This window comes from Mastacembelus armatus, chromosome 18 (genome assembly GCF_900324485.2).
Source record: "Mastacembelus armatus chromosome 18, fMasArm1.2, whole genome shotgun sequence".
NCBI classification, from domain to species: domain Eukaryota; kingdom Metazoa; phylum Chordata; class Actinopteri; order Synbranchiformes; family Mastacembelidae; genus Mastacembelus; species Mastacembelus armatus.
The window spans coordinates 4,322,193-4,342,090 of NC_046650.1; the positions used below are offsets into that span (position 1 = coordinate 4,322,193).

The 19,898-nt window shown below is 39.8% G+C and overlaps 2 protein-coding genes across 2 annotated transcripts in view; both read right to left on the bottom strand.

Moving 5' to 3' along the window:
- LOC113122302 (nectin-4-like) overlaps positions 1 to 19,898 on the bottom strand; it is a 192,898-nt gene that overhangs the window by 8,779 nt on the left and 164,221 nt on the right. Inside the window, exons 5-9 of the mRNA XM_026293547.1 lie at positions 7,240 to 7,263; positions 5,944 to 7,103; positions 5,053 to 5,315; positions 829 to 1,023; positions 295 to 462 (exon numbers count right to left, since the gene is read on the bottom strand). Coding sequence (XP_026149332.1) covers positions 295 to 462; positions 829 to 1,023; positions 5,053 to 5,107 — 418 coding nt within the window. The 5' untranslated portion in view covers positions 5,108 to 5,315; positions 5,944 to 7,103; positions 7,240 to 7,263. The remainder of the gene's footprint in view (positions 1 to 294; positions 463 to 828; positions 1,024 to 5,052; positions 5,316 to 5,943; positions 7,104 to 7,239; positions 7,264 to 19,898) is intronic.
- Positions 11,762 to 18,657, bottom strand: ndufs2 (NADH:ubiquinone oxidoreductase core subunit S2). Its single transcript, XM_026293561.1, has 14 exons — positions 18,523 to 18,657; positions 18,043 to 18,146; positions 16,767 to 16,957; positions 16,451 to 16,571; positions 16,172 to 16,284; positions 14,551 to 14,625; positions 14,335 to 14,412; positions 14,137 to 14,222; positions 13,861 to 13,980; positions 13,246 to 13,375; positions 12,956 to 13,051; positions 12,583 to 12,666; positions 12,109 to 12,166; positions 11,762 to 11,956 (listed from the first exon to the last, which is right to left on the bottom strand). Exons 1-14 carry the CDS (start codon positions 18,627 to 18,629, stop codon positions 11,919 to 11,921), a joined length of 1,401 nt encoding a protein of 466 aa, XP_026149346.1. The 5' UTR covers positions 18,630 to 18,657; the 3' UTR covers positions 11,762 to 11,918.

Here is a 19,898-nt window from a genome sequence, read left to right on the forward strand (position 1 = left end):
GCTCATGTGTCAAAATACTCACAAATAAGGTGATGAGTAAGTATGCTATCATTATGTTCTGCTACATTATCAGTCATGTTGGACAGCTTATTATGCTTTACTCTACTTGTGAAATAAGTTGTGCAATTGTGACAAAACAACACTGCCTGTTGGCAGTCAAATCAGTTCCCTCTGCGAGTGGAATGTCTTTTGTATCACATGCGTCAGTTTCCATCCATGAGCAACACATTATCAGTCCTGCAGCTGCAGTAACATGCTAATCTTTTTGTACTGTGTCATTAGGGAGGGACTCACTCCATACGGTGAGTGACAGCTCGCTGTCAAAGTTGCCAAAGGGGAAGGTACTGATGTGGCAGATGTATTTTCCCTCATCAGAAACCTCAGTGCTCATGATGACCAGAGACGAGTCTATGGTGGGTTCGCTGTTTTTGAAGCGCACGCGCCGAGACCACATTCCGAAAGCTGCGGACAGACAGACAGGTAGAGGATATCTCACATTCACGGTGGGCTTAAACTTCAATTAGTAAAGCACCACAAAGTACAAGAAACCAAAAATAAGTTCAGAGTCTTGGAGCCTTTGAAATTATTCTCTGATAACACAATGAAATTGTCAGTGTCCCTCACAGTCCACAGTCTATTGACCACTTTGGTTGTGAGCATTTGTCCTTGAGTTATATTACAGTAGTTATGAGTAGAGTAAAAAAGCCTCACATCAACACTTGTCAAGTGAAACGAACAAATCCATAGTAATACCACCAGAATGTTTGCTCGTCGGAGAGAGCTACTCTTTGTGAAGACATTATTAAAAAAACTGTGGTGCTAACTGACCTGTCTGCCCATTTGTATGATGTGCAGTGATGATCTGTTCCTTGATGCCATCAGGTTTCTCCTTATACCAGGTGACCTGCACCACTACACTGTCCTTACTTGGCTGGTAGTGGCAGGGCAGGACAGTCTCCTCTTCAGCCAAGGAGCGTAGGTTGTTTGGAGACTGATCCAAAAAGTCTCCCTGTATGACTGGAACTAAATGAGGAGAAGGACAGTTAGGCAAATCTGTCTACTGAGCAGGCGCAGCCAGATGTTTGGATGATGAATTACATTTCAATTTGCTGTGCAAAGACTTTGAACTCAACACGAAATTCCCTACATCTCCAGGTCTGCTGGTCTGCAGATGAGCTTTGACCTACAAGTCTTTCCATTTACAAGCTAAAAGCAGCTCATTTGTTAATGTGTACATTTATAGCCAAGGCAGCAGCTCTCAAACTTACTAATTTGCTACCGCAAAAAGACAAAGGGACAGAGAAGAAGCATCTAATGTTACAAAAGCTCACCACTGAGGACTTTGGTCCAACCCTACCAGTCCGGCTTTGATGACCCTTCAAGTTTAAGTTTAAACTACTGCTGTTGTCTATTGTGCTCTGGATATTCTGTGATTATGTAGCATAGCCATTAATTCAGCCAATGAGATGATTTGAGACCCAAAGATGTCCGTGGACAGGTAAACCTACTACGTAAGAAAGCGGTGGTAAGCAACAGAGAGTGTCAACATAGGCTTCGAATTAAAAACAACCAATATGTTATTATGAGAATGAGACCCATGGCTAATCTTAGCAAGAAGTAAAAAATTAAAATGTCTAACACTATGTTTCTTAATGGTTGTGAGCACATCCTTATGTTGGTGTGAGTGTTTTGGCTGTAGAAGTTTTAATGTCTCCAACACGAGTGAGATGAAAATATGACATGAATAAAAAATACAAAACCTCTTTGACTTGAAAGTGAAGGCCAGAGGAGTTCAGACAGCGTTTAAAGACAGAAATGAGGGAGGAGAGACTAAACAGGTTGTCTATCAGATATGCTGCTTAACTAGTTGCTCAAGGTTAGTTTTCAAAGCAAACACACAGAGGGATACCTCAGTGTCTGGACAGAGCAATATGTTTGACAAGGGCCGCAGGAAACATACACTGCAGGACGTCTACAACCAATGCTTGCATGAAACTCTCTTTTTTTCTACTTTTCTCTCTGTTTGTTTCCAGATATAACATTCAAACTGGTCTGATGTAGCCAAACTACTATCTCACAGCATTCTCATTAAGTGCACGCACACTTAGTGAACACAGAGTCACAACATGTGGCTCCCTGCAATCGGCCTGCAGTAGTTATGTATGAAACTGCAAGAGTTTATAGTCTGGTTGCATACATCTCTTAGCACATGACGGAAATTGAGTTCAGTTTTATGAATGCTAATGCAAACAAGTGTGATGTTTGCCCGTGCCACCTCAAAGCATGGACATGTGATTCATCATCACAGTGCATCACTATATTACTGCTCTTGGCTCGTGTTGCTGGTGACTGAAGGTGCAGTTGTCTGATGGTGGTGACCTTGTAGTGACTGACATGGAAAACAACTTTCAGCAAACTCCCAAACACTAATGATTCATCGATTCACAACATGACAGACCATTGGAATCTAAGTTGAATTACAAGTAGACCCTCCCCTAAAACAACTCTGTCTGTAAAAGATTTAAGCATTTATCTCCGATCATAAACAATACAGTCATTGTGCTGTACGTTAGACAGTAGTTCTAACTTGTTTATACTGACAGTATCTGTTTTCACAAGTCTTTCAGATTCACAACCATATGATCAACACCTAGTTACGACTTGTTAATTTCCAAGTATCTGAAAGTACCAGTTGCAGTCACTGACAGAATTTAAAAAAAAAAAGGTTATTCTTGACACATTGGTTTCCTGAGCTACATGCTAATGCTAATGTCAACATGCTATTAAGAAGGTGTAATGTTATAATGCTCATCATTTTAGTTTAGTGTGGAAGTTTAGTAATGATATAGTAAAAGAGGATACAAGCAGAATGCTTGTTTACATTCAAGCTATTTTTGGATTTAAACCCTAACTAAGGGGGATAGGTGGATCAGTGGTTAGTGCTGTGGCATGGGTTCGAATCTGGGTCACCCAGGATCTTTCCTCCCAAAGTCCTAGGCTAGGAAGGTCACAGTAACTGGGGCCTCTAAAGTGCCAGTAGGTGTGAATGTGAGTGTTTGCTGTCTCTCTGTCAGCCCCGTGATAGAGTAGTTGTATTAAATGGTCACCCAAGAAGGCAAGAAGGCTGGGCTCATGGGATAGTTTGGTTGTGTGTGTGTGTGTGTGTGTGTGTGTGTGTGTGTGTGTGTGTGTGTGTGTGTGTGTGTGTGTGTGCGTGCGTGCGTGTGTGTGTGTGTGTGTGTGTGTGTGTGTGTGTGTGTGTGTGTGTGTGTGTGTGTGTGCAATGAGTAGATCTTACAGGTGTTTATCCAGAACCCGATCTGGGAGAATCTGTTCAGATATGCCAGTGGTTAGGACGTGATTCATGAATTACCATCAGACCTGATGAGTGTATTTTGCAGGTAGGTGATTTTTAATGGATGTATGTGAGTGTGTGTTTGTGTGTGTGTGTTTGTCATACTGAGGTTTAAGCCTACTGTGGAATCTGCCTGTGCTACATTACTGGAATTACACCAAGCATATGCTACTGTCTGGTATGGTACCAACAGTTTCCTCAGCCACACTCTTATCTGTTATTGGCTGATAATGTAAAAAGACAAATCTTTCTGAATATATCAATTACTCAATCTTATTATAGTTAATAGATTGATTGTTGTAGATTGTTTGTTTATGCATTATAATCAAGTATGTTAACCCTTTCAGAGCCTGCATGCTTTGAATGGACATGGCGTGTAACAAATGGTCCTGTTATAATTTGAACAATGGCCGGTCACTGAGTGATCTCTGATCAACTAATCACCTGAGTAAACACCCAAAAAAAACCAGTCCGAGTTTCAGGAGTCACACAACACTGCCATGGCTCACTGACTAGACAACAGGATGAGTAGGCATCTTTTTTACTTTATTCGTTTATTTTCAGAACATAAAGTGGCTGACTTTTTTTTCACCTTCTGTTAAGTAGCACAGGAAATATGCAAGTCTTGTGTGACCAGTGCACAGTTCATCTGTGCTTCGTGCCAGACCAAAATTAGTGTATTTCAAGGAAGCTCATCTAAAATGAAAATGTGGTAACAGTGGTAACTTAAAGCTACACACACACACACACACACACACACACACACACACACACACACACACACACACACACACACACACACACGCGGACAAAGAGCAAATACTTTCACCCATGCAGAAATATTTTTAAATAGTATTAGTTTTAAATAGTCATTACAGTTCTTTTTAAAATCTATAAGATGCAAATCACATAAGTAGTATTGCAACAAAGACAACAAAGGCTTGTTCCCAAATACTTCTCAATGCTCTATGCCTTCAATCATATCATCTATTGTAATGGATCTTTAAAAATCTAATAAAAACATGAGCTCACAAAAAATAAATCAATCAATCTGACTCATTTCTGTATGGGAGAAGAGCAAATATCAGCTGAGGAAATGTTTTGCTCACTAGGTCTGAAGGGGTTAAAAGGCTTTATATTGGCGTACATAGACCTACAGCATTAAGGACATGTACACACATATTTAGGCACCACACACGCACAAGGAGGGTCCACAGTTCCTCTGAAATCAGGCAGAAGGAGGAGAAATGATCAACAGCAACAAGTTTTTCCTGAAATATCAGACAGTGTTTTCTTTTTACCAACACTGCTCCAGTCTTCTCCCTGAGAAAAACTGGCTGCCTGCCCAGAGTCGTATAGGACAGCTACTGGCAGGCTTTCATGATCAAGAAACCCAAAGGTCATTTCTACACAAATATTTTATTTTAATAGAGCATTTTTATTAGCTGTTTTATTTATAGCCGAATGCAACACTTGCTTCCAAACCTCACAAACACCTGTTGCAGTGGTACTATGAGCACTAGGCAGTACTGCACAATAAAGAAACACATGAAATACTCAACATTACACTCACTATATATAATTAATAGTACGACATGCACACTATGGCCCTGGAGGATCAATCCAATAAAGACACAGACAAACCACTGAAATGCTGCACTGAAGCCATAGATTTTAAGTGTGTCAAGCCTTCTTACCATAGATCCAGAGGACACAGAGACACAAGGAGAGTCTGCTCAGCACAGACGACATTCTCCCCAGCAGTTATTGTGAACCGAGCACAAGCTGGAACAGTTCCTGCGTTGGGATAAAGCTCATCAGTCCAGGTAATAGTATCCTAAATGACAGGCATGCACGAGGGGCTGAGGCGGACTCATGCCTCGAGCTGCCAGATCATCCTTGGTGATGGTGGTTTTTATTTATTTATTTATTAGGACGGGATCCTCTCCAAAACCCCTTCCTAAGCAAAACACAGATAAATAAATAAATAAATAAATAAATTGATCTTGTAGTTGCATGAAGTAAGTCCTTGTCAAAGAAATGTAAATCCTTTCAGTTTGGTGAGGCAATGGTTTTTCATGCACACGCCATTAAAGAAGGTGCAGCTTTACCTGTTCGGGTTACACCTGTTTGCACTACACCTCCTCTCTCTCTCTCTCTCTCTCTCTCTCTCTCTCTCTCACCCTCTCGCTCATACAAGTATCCGCACACATTTGAGCCAAAAGTCACCTTTCCTGTTTGGTTCAGGCAACATGACAGTTATTTTCTCGTCTTTACTTGCTCTGCTCAGAGGAGAGGCAGGTGAAAAGCAGGCACAGAGAGTCAGTTTAAAGTGTGTCCAGATGACGCACAGTGAATATAATAATAGTCAGACTGATGCCAACATTGAAGGAGCCTCCTCCCATACAAAAAAACAAATTAATCCTTTCATTTTAAAAGGATACTCACAAATTTCAGCTCAGATGAGGGCCACAGAGACACAGCTGTGCTATTACAAAATCTCAGTAAAGATGAGGAATAAACAAATGTGCCCACTCATGGTACATTTAATGGTTTATTAAAAAGGAAATGTAACTATAAGCAGTTACCTCATAAATCAGTTGTACATGATCCTGGGTGTTGTTTTTCCTTCATATTTTCTCCTCACATGATCACATTACATTTGTTTTCTCTTCTCCTGGTTACATGTGAAACAGGTTTTTACAGTTTGATATGGGCCAAAAGTGACAGCAGTAAAATGTTTCCAGACCAACATCTTTTTAAAAAGTATAACTTCATAGCCAAAGCCAAAGTATGACTTGTGCTGTTACAGCTGAAAGTTTAGCTCTACCCCTAGAAACACAATTATAGCTACAATTCAAAGACAGACAGTTATTCAATGAGCAAGACAAACATGTTCACTTCTTTTAGGCTCTCCCTGCTGGAAGACACACGCGTGTGTGTGCTGCATGTGTGCAGGTAAGGACCATCTCACAGACAGCATCACTGCCATCCTGTGGTATTTAGGAAAAACTGCTCAGTGTCTGGAAGACTTCAATTGTAAAGGATAACCATGTCTATAACATTACACCCATAACCCACAATCTATCCTAAAACTGTGACACTTTTTAAACTATTCATGCAAAATAAAACAAAAAAACTGTAGGCCTGTTTTCAGAAAGAATTCAACCCCTACAAGAAATAAAAAGTACACAGTAAATTCAGAATGGACTCATTTTACCACACAAAACTGATATTGTTAAAATAGACTCAAAGTGGACGGAAGCTGGCAGTATAGTCTATATAAAAGAGTTAGGGCCACTTAGCAATTGGGTATAGAAAGCACTTTGAATACACCTACACACAAAAAATATAGATCTCAAACCCTCATGAATTTTTGATTTATAAAAATATATACATTTATTAATATGAAAGGCTTTCAAAAGCATTAGTCATCAAAAATGTTTGTATAGTAACAGTGTACATGTCTGAATGGAAACAATATCCTTTACAGAAAAGCTTTTCTGAGAAATGCCAACCCCTCAGCTGAACTTCTCTTTTTCTGTCTTATCTTGCTTCACTTCATGTTCTTTGTAGAACAGCTAAGGATCTCACATTCCCTCAACAATCTATGCAGCGTATGATATGCAACACATAAATACAAATACAAAGGTTTTAGGTAGAAAACATTTGTTCTGGACTTTCACTTATTGTGTCACTTCTTGTTGCCGATAGTTTCGTATGTGTCCTGGGCATGAGGAGTCAAACCCTGAGAGGGAGACCGGGAGAAAAGGAGAAATTCAGTGTAGGCTGTGAGAACAGAACAGCAGTTGTTGACATGATTGTGGAAATGTTCAATTCAACCTCAGTCAGCTCATCTCTATTACATCATTCAGAGTACTCACCGTATAGATGCCTTCTTCTGCATTCTGTCAGGGGGAGGAAAGAACAATATTAGATTAACACGTACTGTCACCTGTAGCTGAGCACCACAGTGTCTGCCTTTATTGGCTGCAACAGGATGCATGCATATGAATGTGTATATGACCACTGTGTGAAGAGGATGCATAAAAACAAGTCATATGAGAAATGAAGACAAGCAGATCTGTGCACTTCAGAGTGTGTGTTTGGCCACAGTGGGCAAGGCTGAGCACAGTCTGTGGGTGGTAATAGGAAATAATACACTAAAACAGGCAAAGCAGTAAAACAGCAGGGTAGGGGCTAGAGCTCTTGTAATGAAGAGAAACCAACATCGCTGCATGCTTTTTGTGTCCAAGACAAGAATATGTATAATGTAAAAATGAAAAATGATTTTATTACAGCTGTGATTTATACTTGTCATTTCATTTTTAACAAAAGTTTCTGCCATGTTGCTCAACTTCAGCAATCAAAGGAGCTCAGTGATTAATAAAGTCATGGGACTTGTGAGACACAGCAGCAGTGACAAATTTTCTGATTTTTAGGCCATCCTCCAGAAACACTGGCTTCCCATAACACAACTAGTTTTTTAAATTAATATTATTAGGTCTACGTTGACTGGTAAATGCCAGCTTCTTGGAGGCTTTTTGTAAAAAAAAAAAAAAAAAAAAAATTGTGATTGAAATTTACTTTGACATTGCTTTTGTGTCCAAAATGGAATATGGGAAAGCATAGCTCTGTTGAAAATGCCCTTTTTAGAGCTTAGTTAGTGTGTATGTATAGTTGACCATTAGCAATGATTAGAAAATCAATATATGGAATTTAATAGCAAACAAAAATCATTTTTTGAGGTCATTTCTGAGAAGCTGGCAGGTGGTGGTTTCAGAAAAAAAAAAAGTATGAGGCCAAACAATGCTGGCACTCGCCACAAAAACCTGCCAGTGTGGTGCTGGGAAAAAATGACCACATATACAACAGTATTTATCATTCTTCAGGTCTCTTGTATGCTGTGCCTGTTTGCTCATCACTGAGGTTTGACCTGACCAGTGAGTTTATTTTTGCCTCCAGAGGTGCTCTGTCTGGTTTGGCTACTGCTGTGGTGAACTGCATGTGTGTCTCTGCTATTAGGCCAGTTCTGATCCGTCTACCTACATTTTACACTTTATGTCCTGTCTTTATGTTGGTTTTAGTCCTGCATGCGCACCCAAGCATGTACGTACAGTGCATGTGTTCTTTCTTACCTTCTGTGGCTTTGGCTTCCCAATTTCCTTAGCATTAAGGATCTGTAGAGAACAGCGTGATAAATGATAATGGAATGACTATATTTACAATGGTTTGATCATGTATTTGTGGTTATAGTCATATAGCTTTCATATATCTATTCAGTGTGCTGGCTATACAAGCACTGATACTGTAGTGCATCCCCAAAATGCACTTCATTCTCTGTGTGCAGTAATTGTGAAAAGTCAAAAACAAGCAGGTGGAGCTAAGAAATACAGCACCCTGACATCACTTCATATGACATTACTGCATTCAGGTAGAATACTGCTATATTGTAAACCTTGGTCAGTGTTTACTTCTGCTTTATTTTGCAGATGACATCATATTCTACACGCAGACCTTGATAGTGTCACAGGGTTTGTTTCCCTTACGATGGTTTTTCTATTGCGTATATCCTTATGTTCTTGTGCGTGTGTTTCTCTAAAGGCAGAAATACAGCGTGCATACCTTGATTCTGCAATAGAGAGCTGTAAGGATGATGCCATACAAAAACAGGATACCATCCAGGATATAACAGATTTCAGGCTCTGAAATAGCAGCTGAGGAAAAACGGGAAGTAATGTGTTAGAAGCTCAGCGTTACAACAACCTCAATATAATAATAAAGTGATCACATAAGGTCCTTAATCAAGGTACTTACTAAAAGTAACTTTCTATATGACGATATAAATGTGGAACCATATGTACAACTACTGTAAAATGTTCTACAGATCTACAGATGAGTTTAGTTTCCTTTCAATCCATTATTTTGATAGGCACACAACAGGACGATATATCATCTCAGTGATTTGTTATAAAATATTCCTGTGAAACGTCCCAGGTTCCATAAATCTGGTGCATTATAAATCATTTTAAATTTTTAACTTCAGTCAAATTCGCGCTGTAAAATTAATGTTTGAAAATACGGACTACATGTTTAAATGAATTACATGGTAACAGAATGTAAACATTAGATTTGGGTTAGTTAAACCATTAGATGTAGAGCATATTCGCCATCACATACAATATGCCATTTTAGCTGAACTGAGTAACTTACACAGTTTCTGTTCCCACATTTAGAAACAGGCCCCTTGACAACTTCTCTACATGGAACTCTATTTAGAGGATGGCATTCTTGTGCTGCGTCCCTTCCTTTTAAATTTCCTTCTCCTCCACAAGTTTTAAGGAAATGAATCACTTTTCTAAAAATCTGTGATAACATGCTTTTTTCCCAATATAGGGAATGACTGCCATATAATTTCTCCTTGTCAGAATGACAGTAAGATTACATCTGTATTCGCTTTGTCATATTACACAGGAATCTGGACACAGGATAATTTTATCTGTATGAACCGATGTCTGGCAAAGTGAAATTTGCAGCTTTTAGTTTCAAATGCTTCATATAAAGCATATACATTTTACTCTCAGATGTACGTTCCACTCGCCTGTGAGCCCAGAGAGAGCTGTTATCTGCACCAACATCTCTTTTGGCTTCCGCATGTAGTGTTGGCTAAAGGGAAATAGAAAACCACCTAAAACAAGCAATAGTCTGATATTTAAGTGTGACTAATGAGCTAATGTCTCCCAGACCACCGGCATCTTTTTCAGTGCATATAGTGATTGAACCAGTTAAAGCAACTTTTGCTTCTCAATGGGTGGATTTGCTTCTCATGTCTCTGGAAGGTTGAGAAAAATATGGAAAAATGACAGGCCTCTTTTTAGAAAAACTTTACATCTACATGTAGGTTCTAGACGGTTTTAACCTACTGCTTATAACCTACTTTATAACCTACTAAAACTGAATATCATGGATGTAACTCTTTTACATACGGAACATATCTGTTTGATTATAAAGATTACAACTTAACAATATATCCATCAGGTATTTCACACCTTAACTGGTTATATAGGACACAATAATATTTTAAAAATAAATATCCATCCATTATCCACACCCGCTTATCCCTAACCAGAGTTACAGGGTTAAAAACAAATAAATAAGAATGGTTATCATCATTTGGCCTATAAAATAATGAAAACAGAAGAGGAGCCCAAAGTATTTATAATTAAAGAAATGTGAAAGGTAGCACAAACCCCAGATTTGAGAAGTTGGAACCATTTGGAATTTTTGCTTAAAATTTACAATTTTTAAAGGTTGGCAATAAACTTTCTGTAAAAACAATTCATTGATAGTTTCAGTTCTCTAACCAACTACTCTTGGTCTAGTAAACTCCCAAAATTAACTACTTAATATATATACACACACATACATATATTTATGTATGTAGCCAGATATACAAGTCTCAACTTGTCTAAAGTAACGTATTAAAAAAAACAGTTAAATTAATCAGAGTATGTGAAGCTGTTTTACTGTACTTTCAATGATGCCAGCTAAAGCTACATATCAGTTAAATTAATTTATTTTTAGAACAGTAACAGAGTATGTACCGGTATAGAAGATATAAACAACTTTGGAGACAGATTAAGCTGCTGAATGTAATAAACTACATTAACGCAGGCTGTGCAGTAGAACTAGCTTAAAGTCTAAAAAAATGTGGCAGTGCACACCAACATCTACGGCCCTATCAAGAACCACCTAGGTCAGCTTCTCTTTTCACAGGAACTGCAATGTGGTGAATATATACACACTGCATACAGAGAGGAATAAGGCCAAATGTCAAAAAACCTCACTGCTTCAAATAAACATGTTCCTGTTGCCAACATGAAGTTGAACAGAAATGTCACCTGGGTACACTGGGTACGCAGCAAGCAAGCATTTAATCTAGTTCATCACATCAAACCCCAGAACCTGAGGTTACAGTCCATTTGTTCCACCAAAACTCACCTACGCTCCCAAAACACGTCCATAAAAGAATCGTCACCAGCGACGGGTTCCTGCCCCACAAGGCCATGGTAACGCAGGTTTAACAACAACAGTCAGACTTCTTCAGCAGCCAGCAAACAGCTTGTGGGTGTTTGTTTCTCCTGTGTGTTCTGGTAAAGACTCCCGTATTGCATATCTCACAGTCACGAGGGGAAGTTGTGGTCTAAGCTCTAAGTCCATTTCTCTCAGATCTCATTAGACCACTCCCCTTAACAACTAAACCAGAGGAAGGACATATCGTCAAGGCTTTAGTCTCTCGTGTTAAATACATGGTGTTGGCTCATGTTTTCAGAGTAGAGTGTCCAATTATAAAAATCATCCATTTCCAGTGTGACAGTGAAAAAAATACAACTGACTCTTTTACTGTTGGGTCATAAAATATTCATCAGGTTTATTTGGGCATTGTACATCAATGATTATATATAATATACCGTCAGTCAAAAGCCTCACTACAGTGAACGGTTAACAGGAAGCCAACCTAAGAGATGGGTAAAGGTGAGAATCACTTTTCTTCAGCATCGCATTAACGGTCAACCTCCCCAAACACTATGTCTTGTGTACCTGTCAGAAGAGGAAGAAAACACTCATTACAATGCAACCTCATACACACAATTCAGCATTTTTAGTAGCTTTTTGTCCTTCTGAAGGCCGAGCCTAACACATTTAAATGACTGTCTGAGAAGTTCGAAGTTCAAGAATAATCACTCTCTTACCAATAATGGCCACCACATCAGCTAGCATGTGTCCTTGAGACATCTTATCCAGACCAGCCTGGAAAGAAAAAAAATAAAACACTTAACATTCAGAATTACTGAAGACCAGTAACCACTATTCAGGACAGATGAGCTCATATACAAGTGAATAATCATAATTCATGAAATTGTAGCCTGAAGTCAATGCACTAACTACTGTAATAGTTTGTTTATGCAACTTTAAAGACATTCTTAGCCTTGAAGATCAAAATTTTTAACCACGTTTAAACAGCAGTTTGTGTACCCATGAGCTGGAAAAGAAGACAGGAAGGAGGGAGAGTTTCTGTGTGGTTAAAAAATGGTTGTACGGTACTCTATAAAATGTACTTAATGAACTAAAAGTAGCCTTAAGGACAAGCCGTTAAACGTGCTGAATAATTGATACCGGGTGTGTTTAATATTTCACAGTGTCTTATGAAGTTTTTAAGTGCGCACCAAGTGAGCGAATCCAGGAGCTTTGATCTTGCAGCGATAGGGTCTGCTGGAGCCGTCTGACACCAAGTAAACACCAAACTCTCCCTGCAAGGCGCACACAGACACACACAAATACGCTCGACTAAGCATGTTATATCACAACAACTCCCCAGAGCCCACAAAGGGTTCCTGATTAAGACAAGATAAAATTAAATAAATAAATAAAATAACCTCTTAATACTGACAGCCTACAGAGTCAGACACATAAATAGGTTGGATGGTTGTTTGTTTAAAATGGTAATCCAACCCTATGGGGATTCAAATAAAGTATATAAATATTATTTTACTTACAGGCCTAATAATAGGAAATATCCATGCTATTAAGTATTCTCACCTTTGGTGCCTCCACTGCTGTGTATGTGGCCCCTGGGGGGACCTGGTAGCCCTCTGTGTACAGTTTAAAGTGGTGGATCAGAGACTCCATGGACATCTAGGACAAAGAGTACACAGAGAATGTCATAATGACACATAGGTTGTAAAAATGTAAAACTGTAAGGTGGTCTGCTTTCAGGACAGTCAAACTGAAGTGGAAATACAGCCTAATTCTATAAAGAGTGTAGTGAGTGGGCAGATTAGTGACACCACTGAAGGTAGATTAACTCACTGGTTCTCTGCTCAGCTCACCTTCATCTCAGACCTCTTGGGTGGGGCCACCTTGGCGTCATCCACCTTAATCTCTCCTTCTGGCATCTTATTGAGTGCCTGGTGCATGATCCTGAGCGACTGCCTCATCTCCTCCACTCGGCACAAATACCTGGACCGCACAAACAGGAAACAGGGGTAAGCTGCTGTACAAATGTTAATGCTGTGCATCAGCCACAACTCTTTAACTCGCCATGAGTCACTCTAAAAAGCTAAGCGCTGAGGAGTCAATCCTGTGAACAGAGAACAATCCAGTATTAAATTTCCCGTTGTGTCAGGAGACCTGCCTGCCTCAATGAAAATCTTTACCCAGCTGTATGATGCTCACACTACCAGCTGCGTCTGCATATAAACAACAATTTATTTGCACATGATTGGCTGGAAATGTCCTAACAGCCTTTCTAACAGACAGTGCTAGGCTGAATGTTTATGTTTGTAAAATGAAACTCATTTCCTCAGGGGGGCATTTCAGTTGTGCAGCATCCAAATATCTAACCAACATGCTCGTCCAATGAACAAATGAGATAACAGTTTGAGTCAGCCACAGACTAACTCTCAATGGAAAATGTGGTAGAGTAGCAAAGCAAATGTCTATACCGGTCATAGCAGTCTCCGTTGCTTCCAATGGGGACATCAAACTCCACCTCATCATACTTATCATATGGCTGAGACTTCCTCAGGTCCCACTTGATGCCTGAGCCTCTCAGCATCACGCCACTGGTAGAGAGAGAGACAGGGGTGATAAATATCATAGTTTATAAATTTCATTTAGCCAAAGGCTTTGCAACAAAGTAGTACCCATAAACTCTCAGTGAATTTAATAAAAGTCAGTTGAAGGAAAAGAAAGGGGCCTTTTCACGTCGATTGGGTTACCTGAAGCCATAGTTGAGGGCTTCCTCAGCAGAAATCACCCCTATGTTCACGGTACGATTCTTCCAAATACGATTGTTGGTCAGCATCTGCACGCAGGAAAACCAACAGATTTGTACATTTACTCAACGAACCTTCACCACATCATGCTTCCTCTTGTTCAAACATTGTGTAGAAAAATGATAGTGAGCAGTCATTCACCTCTTCTACTTCATCGATTCTAATGGAGAAATTCTTGCACCACTCATAGATGTCGTCCATCAGGCCCAGGGGCAAATCCTAGAACACATTAAGATCATTAGCACTTTATGGATGACTCCAATTTTGAATCATAGTATGTCTGAGCAAGTCAGCCAGGTCTGACTGCTATTACAGAACTCAGACACAAGCAGAGGACTATTCACAGAATTCTCCTACCTGGTGAACACCACCGGGTCTGACATATGCTGCATGCATTCTGGCTCCAGACACTCGCTCATAAAACTCAAACATCTAAGAAGAAACAGGAGACACTTTAGACAACATCAGACAGTAAAAATGAACAAATGCCGTATTATGTATATGGGACTGATAAACAGTTCCTGCCTGCAATGATAAACCCTTTTCATTGATAATAAGTACGGTAAGAAGCCTTTTCTACTACATCACATCTTAAGCTACACTCCGATGAGTGCTCACTGCTGAGAGACTGACATGCATGTAACATGGCATGGCTTGAGTATTGATAATATAAGGTGCTTCTGGACCTAAGAAACTTTTTCAAATTGCTTAGAACCTTTGGAGGAAGTTCCTGTTTTTGTATGTCTGCTACGCAGGAAATGAGAACTCAAATAGTTCTGAGGGCACTGCTTTAGGGGACTTTTTTAGCTTCTACTTCATGGTAGAGGTCGACCGATATGGGTTTTCTCTGGCCGATGCCGATATTTAGAAATCAGGGCACCCGATGGCTGATATGCGATGCCGATTCTTTTGGCCGATTTTAATTGTCCCCCTTCATCTTACAAGGAATAAAAAATGCCCAGAAATAAAAAGTGATTTCATTGCTTTAATTAAACATTTATTGAGGATTGATTTATTGCAGGGTACCTGTCACGATCCTTATGTTTGTTGACAGACCGTGCTATAATTCAAAGGGCCATAGTCTAAGAATATACATAAACAAATCATGTGCAACAAGTCATTTACATGTGAAAGTTGAAACGTGCGCAATTCAGACAAAACTTCAGGCTAAAACGTGCACATTAACTTTCCTCATTAAAAGTGTATTTTTTGGTGGGAGCATCGTGCCCATGTTGCAGTGTGTGTAAAATATAAACAGGGCACGGCTACAGTGTGTGCGTTGCGCCGTTGATCAACACTTAGCTGGTCGCACATGTGCCTGCCTATATATCAGCCTAATATGCAGCGTAATGGGCATCGGCACATTGGGAATAAAAAGGACAGAGACAGATATCCAGACTGCCTACATAAGAGAGACGGTTCAGAGAAATCTTGATGGGTCAAAGCTGAATGTGACAATTTTTATTAGCATAGCTGCTAATTGTCACATACAGCTACAGCAACCATCAGCTGGCTTATGTAACTTCAGTGTTTCTACTGTCAGGGTGATTGGACAAGTATGTGAGAGGAGAAAATGCTGAGTTTTCAGAGGAGGAGTTTTCACCAAATCTGTAATGGAAAATCTATTTTATGAACTTTTTGTAGACACCCTTAGTACAAATCATTATGGCACCTGTTTGTTCTTGTTTTGCATGTTTGTCAAGAACGCCTCGACTCATTTAATCAGTATGTTCCCTCTCAGGGACAAAGACTGGGTCTGTTAGCTTCTGTATCCATCCTAATAAAACTCATTGCGCCCTTTGTCACGACAGGGACCCCAGATGATTTATATGATACAATTGTGGAGTCACAATGACTTTAGCTCATAGCACAGTATTTGAGAACAATCTGAGAAGGTATCACATTTACCAGACAAATGAAAGTGTAAATTCTGCGTCATAAATGTTTGAGCTTAACATCGTGCAGCAGCTATCCTGACCTTCTCTCTCTCCTCGAACATCCAAAAGAAGGGGGTCATGGCACCAATGTCGAGGGCGTGTGTGGTGACAGCCATGATGTGGTTCATGATGCGAGTCAACTCTCCGTACAGTACTACAAACACAAAATATATTCAGTGATTTAGAGCTGGCATAAATAGCCTCTTAATCAGTTTGACAAAAACAACTTTTAACCATTTACTGTTTTTCTGGATGTCTTTGGAACTTGATTACATTTTTAGAGTTAGAATCTCCACACACTGACCACTTCAGTTCTGTACCTCTGATCCACTGTGCACGGGGTGGAGCTTGGATGTTGAGCAGCTTCTCCACAGCCAGAGAGTACGCCTCCTCATTACACATCATGGAAACATAGTCCAGACGGTCAAAGTAGGGCAAAGCCTGTAGAAGTCAAAGAAGAGGAAGTGATGCTGACCTGATTCTTATAACCAAGAACAGCTTCACTTTTCCTAAAGTTCATGTCACAGATGCCACAGCCTTCTATACATATACACATATAAATTAATTCAATAAATTATAAATAAAAAGATAGAAAATACAAAAATGTATTTGCAGATACTGTTAATGGCACAGTACCTGGAGGTAAGTCTTGTACTCAATGAGCTTCTCTGTGCCGCGGTGAAGTAGGCCGATGTGGGGGTCACATTTCTTGACCGACTCTCCACTGAGCTCCATCACTAGACGCAGCACACCGTGAGCTGCAGGATGCTGGGGTCCAAAGTTAATGGTCAGGTTGGACACATCCTTCTCTGCAGGAGGATCTTTGTCTGAAAGGAGCAGATAATGTTAAATTTTGTGTATCTGATTTGATTTTTGTATTTAAATTATCTTTCCCCATCACAGGAGAAAAAAAAAACTTTTACAGCAGAGACACTGTCAAATGCAGTGGGAACAATACATTTCTAATGATCACCCCAGTAATCATAAACCCAGAGTAAAAGCTGTCCAATAATCAGCCTGTCCAATTCAATAATTTCTGGCTTTTAATGACAAAAAAACCAAAGGTGTTTTGTTTCCGATAAGGCTCCTGGTGATCCGGGCTCTTTAACAGTCTTTAAAGCCTAAAGTCACAAACTTTGGAGTAAAGATTGATTGTGACCCTAAATTTGATGCACAGATTAGTGCAGTGTTGAAGTCCAGCTTTTTTCGAATGAGGCAATTAGCCAAAGCTAAACCCGTTTTATCTCGGCACGAGTTTGAAACTTTAATTCATGCTTTTATCACAACTCGTTTAGACTGCTGCATCGCAAAACGCTGCTGCTCGTCTTTAACGGGAACACGTAAATATGACCACACTTCTCCAATCTCTTCACCAGCTCCCACTGTGGCTCCATGTTGATTTTAAAATGTGCCTCCATGGTCGCGCCCTGCAGTATCTGTCTGAGCTGCGCCATCATCTCTTAGAACAGCAGATCAGTCACTTATAGTCATCCCAAAGACTAAAAGAAAGCTCAGGTTTTTCTGTTGCAGGCCCTAAACTGTGGAATGAGTTGCCACTGCACTTCAGGCAGGCCGATTCACTTCATGTTTTTAAACCCCTTCTTAAAACACACTGTTTCTGTTTGGCTTCTCATTCACTTTGGGATGTTAACTTTTACTGTTATTCCTACTATTCTTTACTGTCATTTTAAAATTGCATTATATTTTATGCCTGTTTTATGTTTGTTCTTGTATGTGTTTTCTCTATAGAGAGATACTGTTTTCTTTTGTTTTTCTTGGTGTTAGTGTACAGCACTCTGGCCAACTGTGTTGATTTTAAAGTGCTCCAGAAATAAAGCTGGATTGGAAATCAATCGAGGCTTTAAATGAAGCAATAATTCATTTCAATGCTTCAGACTGTGTGTGCAGGTACCGTTCCAAGGAGGTGGGCTCCACTTCTCGTTAATGGCAGTGGGGTACATCACTGCTCCAGCAAACTGCTCCGTCCACTCCACATCTGGCTGCCACTGTTTGTGCCTGAGAGAAGCAGGAAAATATTCCTCACAGCGCCGGTGTTATTGGTCCAGAGCAGAGGGAAAGCGGAAAGACAAGACTACACCTGGCTCCCTGCGTGCTGCCAGACTGTTGACAGCCAGGCTAACATAAACCCTGCACTGTCTATCTGTCAGCCTGTTACTGTCGTCAATAAACAGGCTGACAGATAGGTGCATGTCACATAAAGGCGTTTCCCATTCAAGAAGAAAGCACAAGTTGCATCTCGGAGGCGACCTGAGTTATTTTAATCAAAGTCGGCTTATTTAGCTTTATGCTAACATTAGCTTTCGTCGAGGTAAGACGACGTCCAGTACGACAGTCACACAAAGCGTCACCTTTCATGTTTTTCTCTTCTTACCTGTTCTGCAGAACAGCACAACCAGGGCTCAATGAATGACCATTTAATATTAATTTTGCTGAAGGACGTCCTAATTTAGCAAGCGACCTCAACATTGTGGCCGCCATCTTGGCTCTGGCCAATGACGTGAAGGAGTTTCTTCTTTTGTGGTTTTAGAGGCTGTTTGTGTCTGAGACGTTTGCAAACGCCACCTATCGGTCAGGGTCCTATTTCACAAGGTCAGTTTAATGTGTGTGAAACCATTTTCAAGCAGCTATATTCTAATTTTATACATATAAATATATATATATATATATATATATATATATATATAACTACAGGAACAAAAATGATAAACTTCAGTGTCATATATGTTACATTTAGAGGTCAATCACCTTGAATTTGGACTCCAGTGCTTAAAGATGACAAACTCTGTGTTCTATAAAAAACAGTGCTTTTATTTATGTAATACTGTGGAAAAATAATTACATACCATTTTTAAAAAATATTGAAGATAATGAAATTAAAAAATGAGAGTTTGATAATGTTTGTTGTACATCTTTTGAACAGTTTTCTCTGCTACGAAGAACAGTACAATAAGATAAACATTGGAATTTTCTAAATTCAAAGACACAATAATACAGGATACAGTCCTACCAGAGGTATAAAAGTACGGTAACAGGATTGTGAGAGAAATGATATGGACGTATACTGAAACTCACATTCGCACACTTAGACACAAACATGCACACACACACCCACCCACACACACACACACACGTGGTGTATTCACACTGATGTGCATACAATAACCACACCCGTATGCATGTTTGCAGTATGCTTACCCTAATACACGCAGTCATTCACACATCTATACAAACACACTGTACAAATCAATGTGCACGCCAACCCCCACACGCTCCCTCTTGATCGCTCTCACACTCATGCACCCAAACACTCACAATCGTACACTACTACATGTCAATACTGTGGACAAGCCTTCATTGAACCTCTCCGCACACATTCTCATCTGGCCATTTTGGCAGACAGACGATGAGGAATGATTCAAAATGGAAAAGTATGACATGTTCCCCTATAAGGCCACTCAGTTCTAAACCCAACATCTGTGTTTTTCACTCTGTCTGCACCAGGCTTGTAGTTATGGTCTCAGAGAAAAAGGCTCCAGCCTATGAAAATGTCTGGGAATGACTCAAGGCCCCGAGCCTAGTTTATAAAGCAACAGTTGCCAATAGAAGGAGCTTCTACTGCATATACATGGTCTAAAGGTGAAAAACAACATGAACACTTGGCACTAGGTTTCCTTTATGCACTGATATACCTTTCAGATGTGAATTATGTCCTGAATTCAGGCTCTGCTGTTGGCACAACTCTTCACT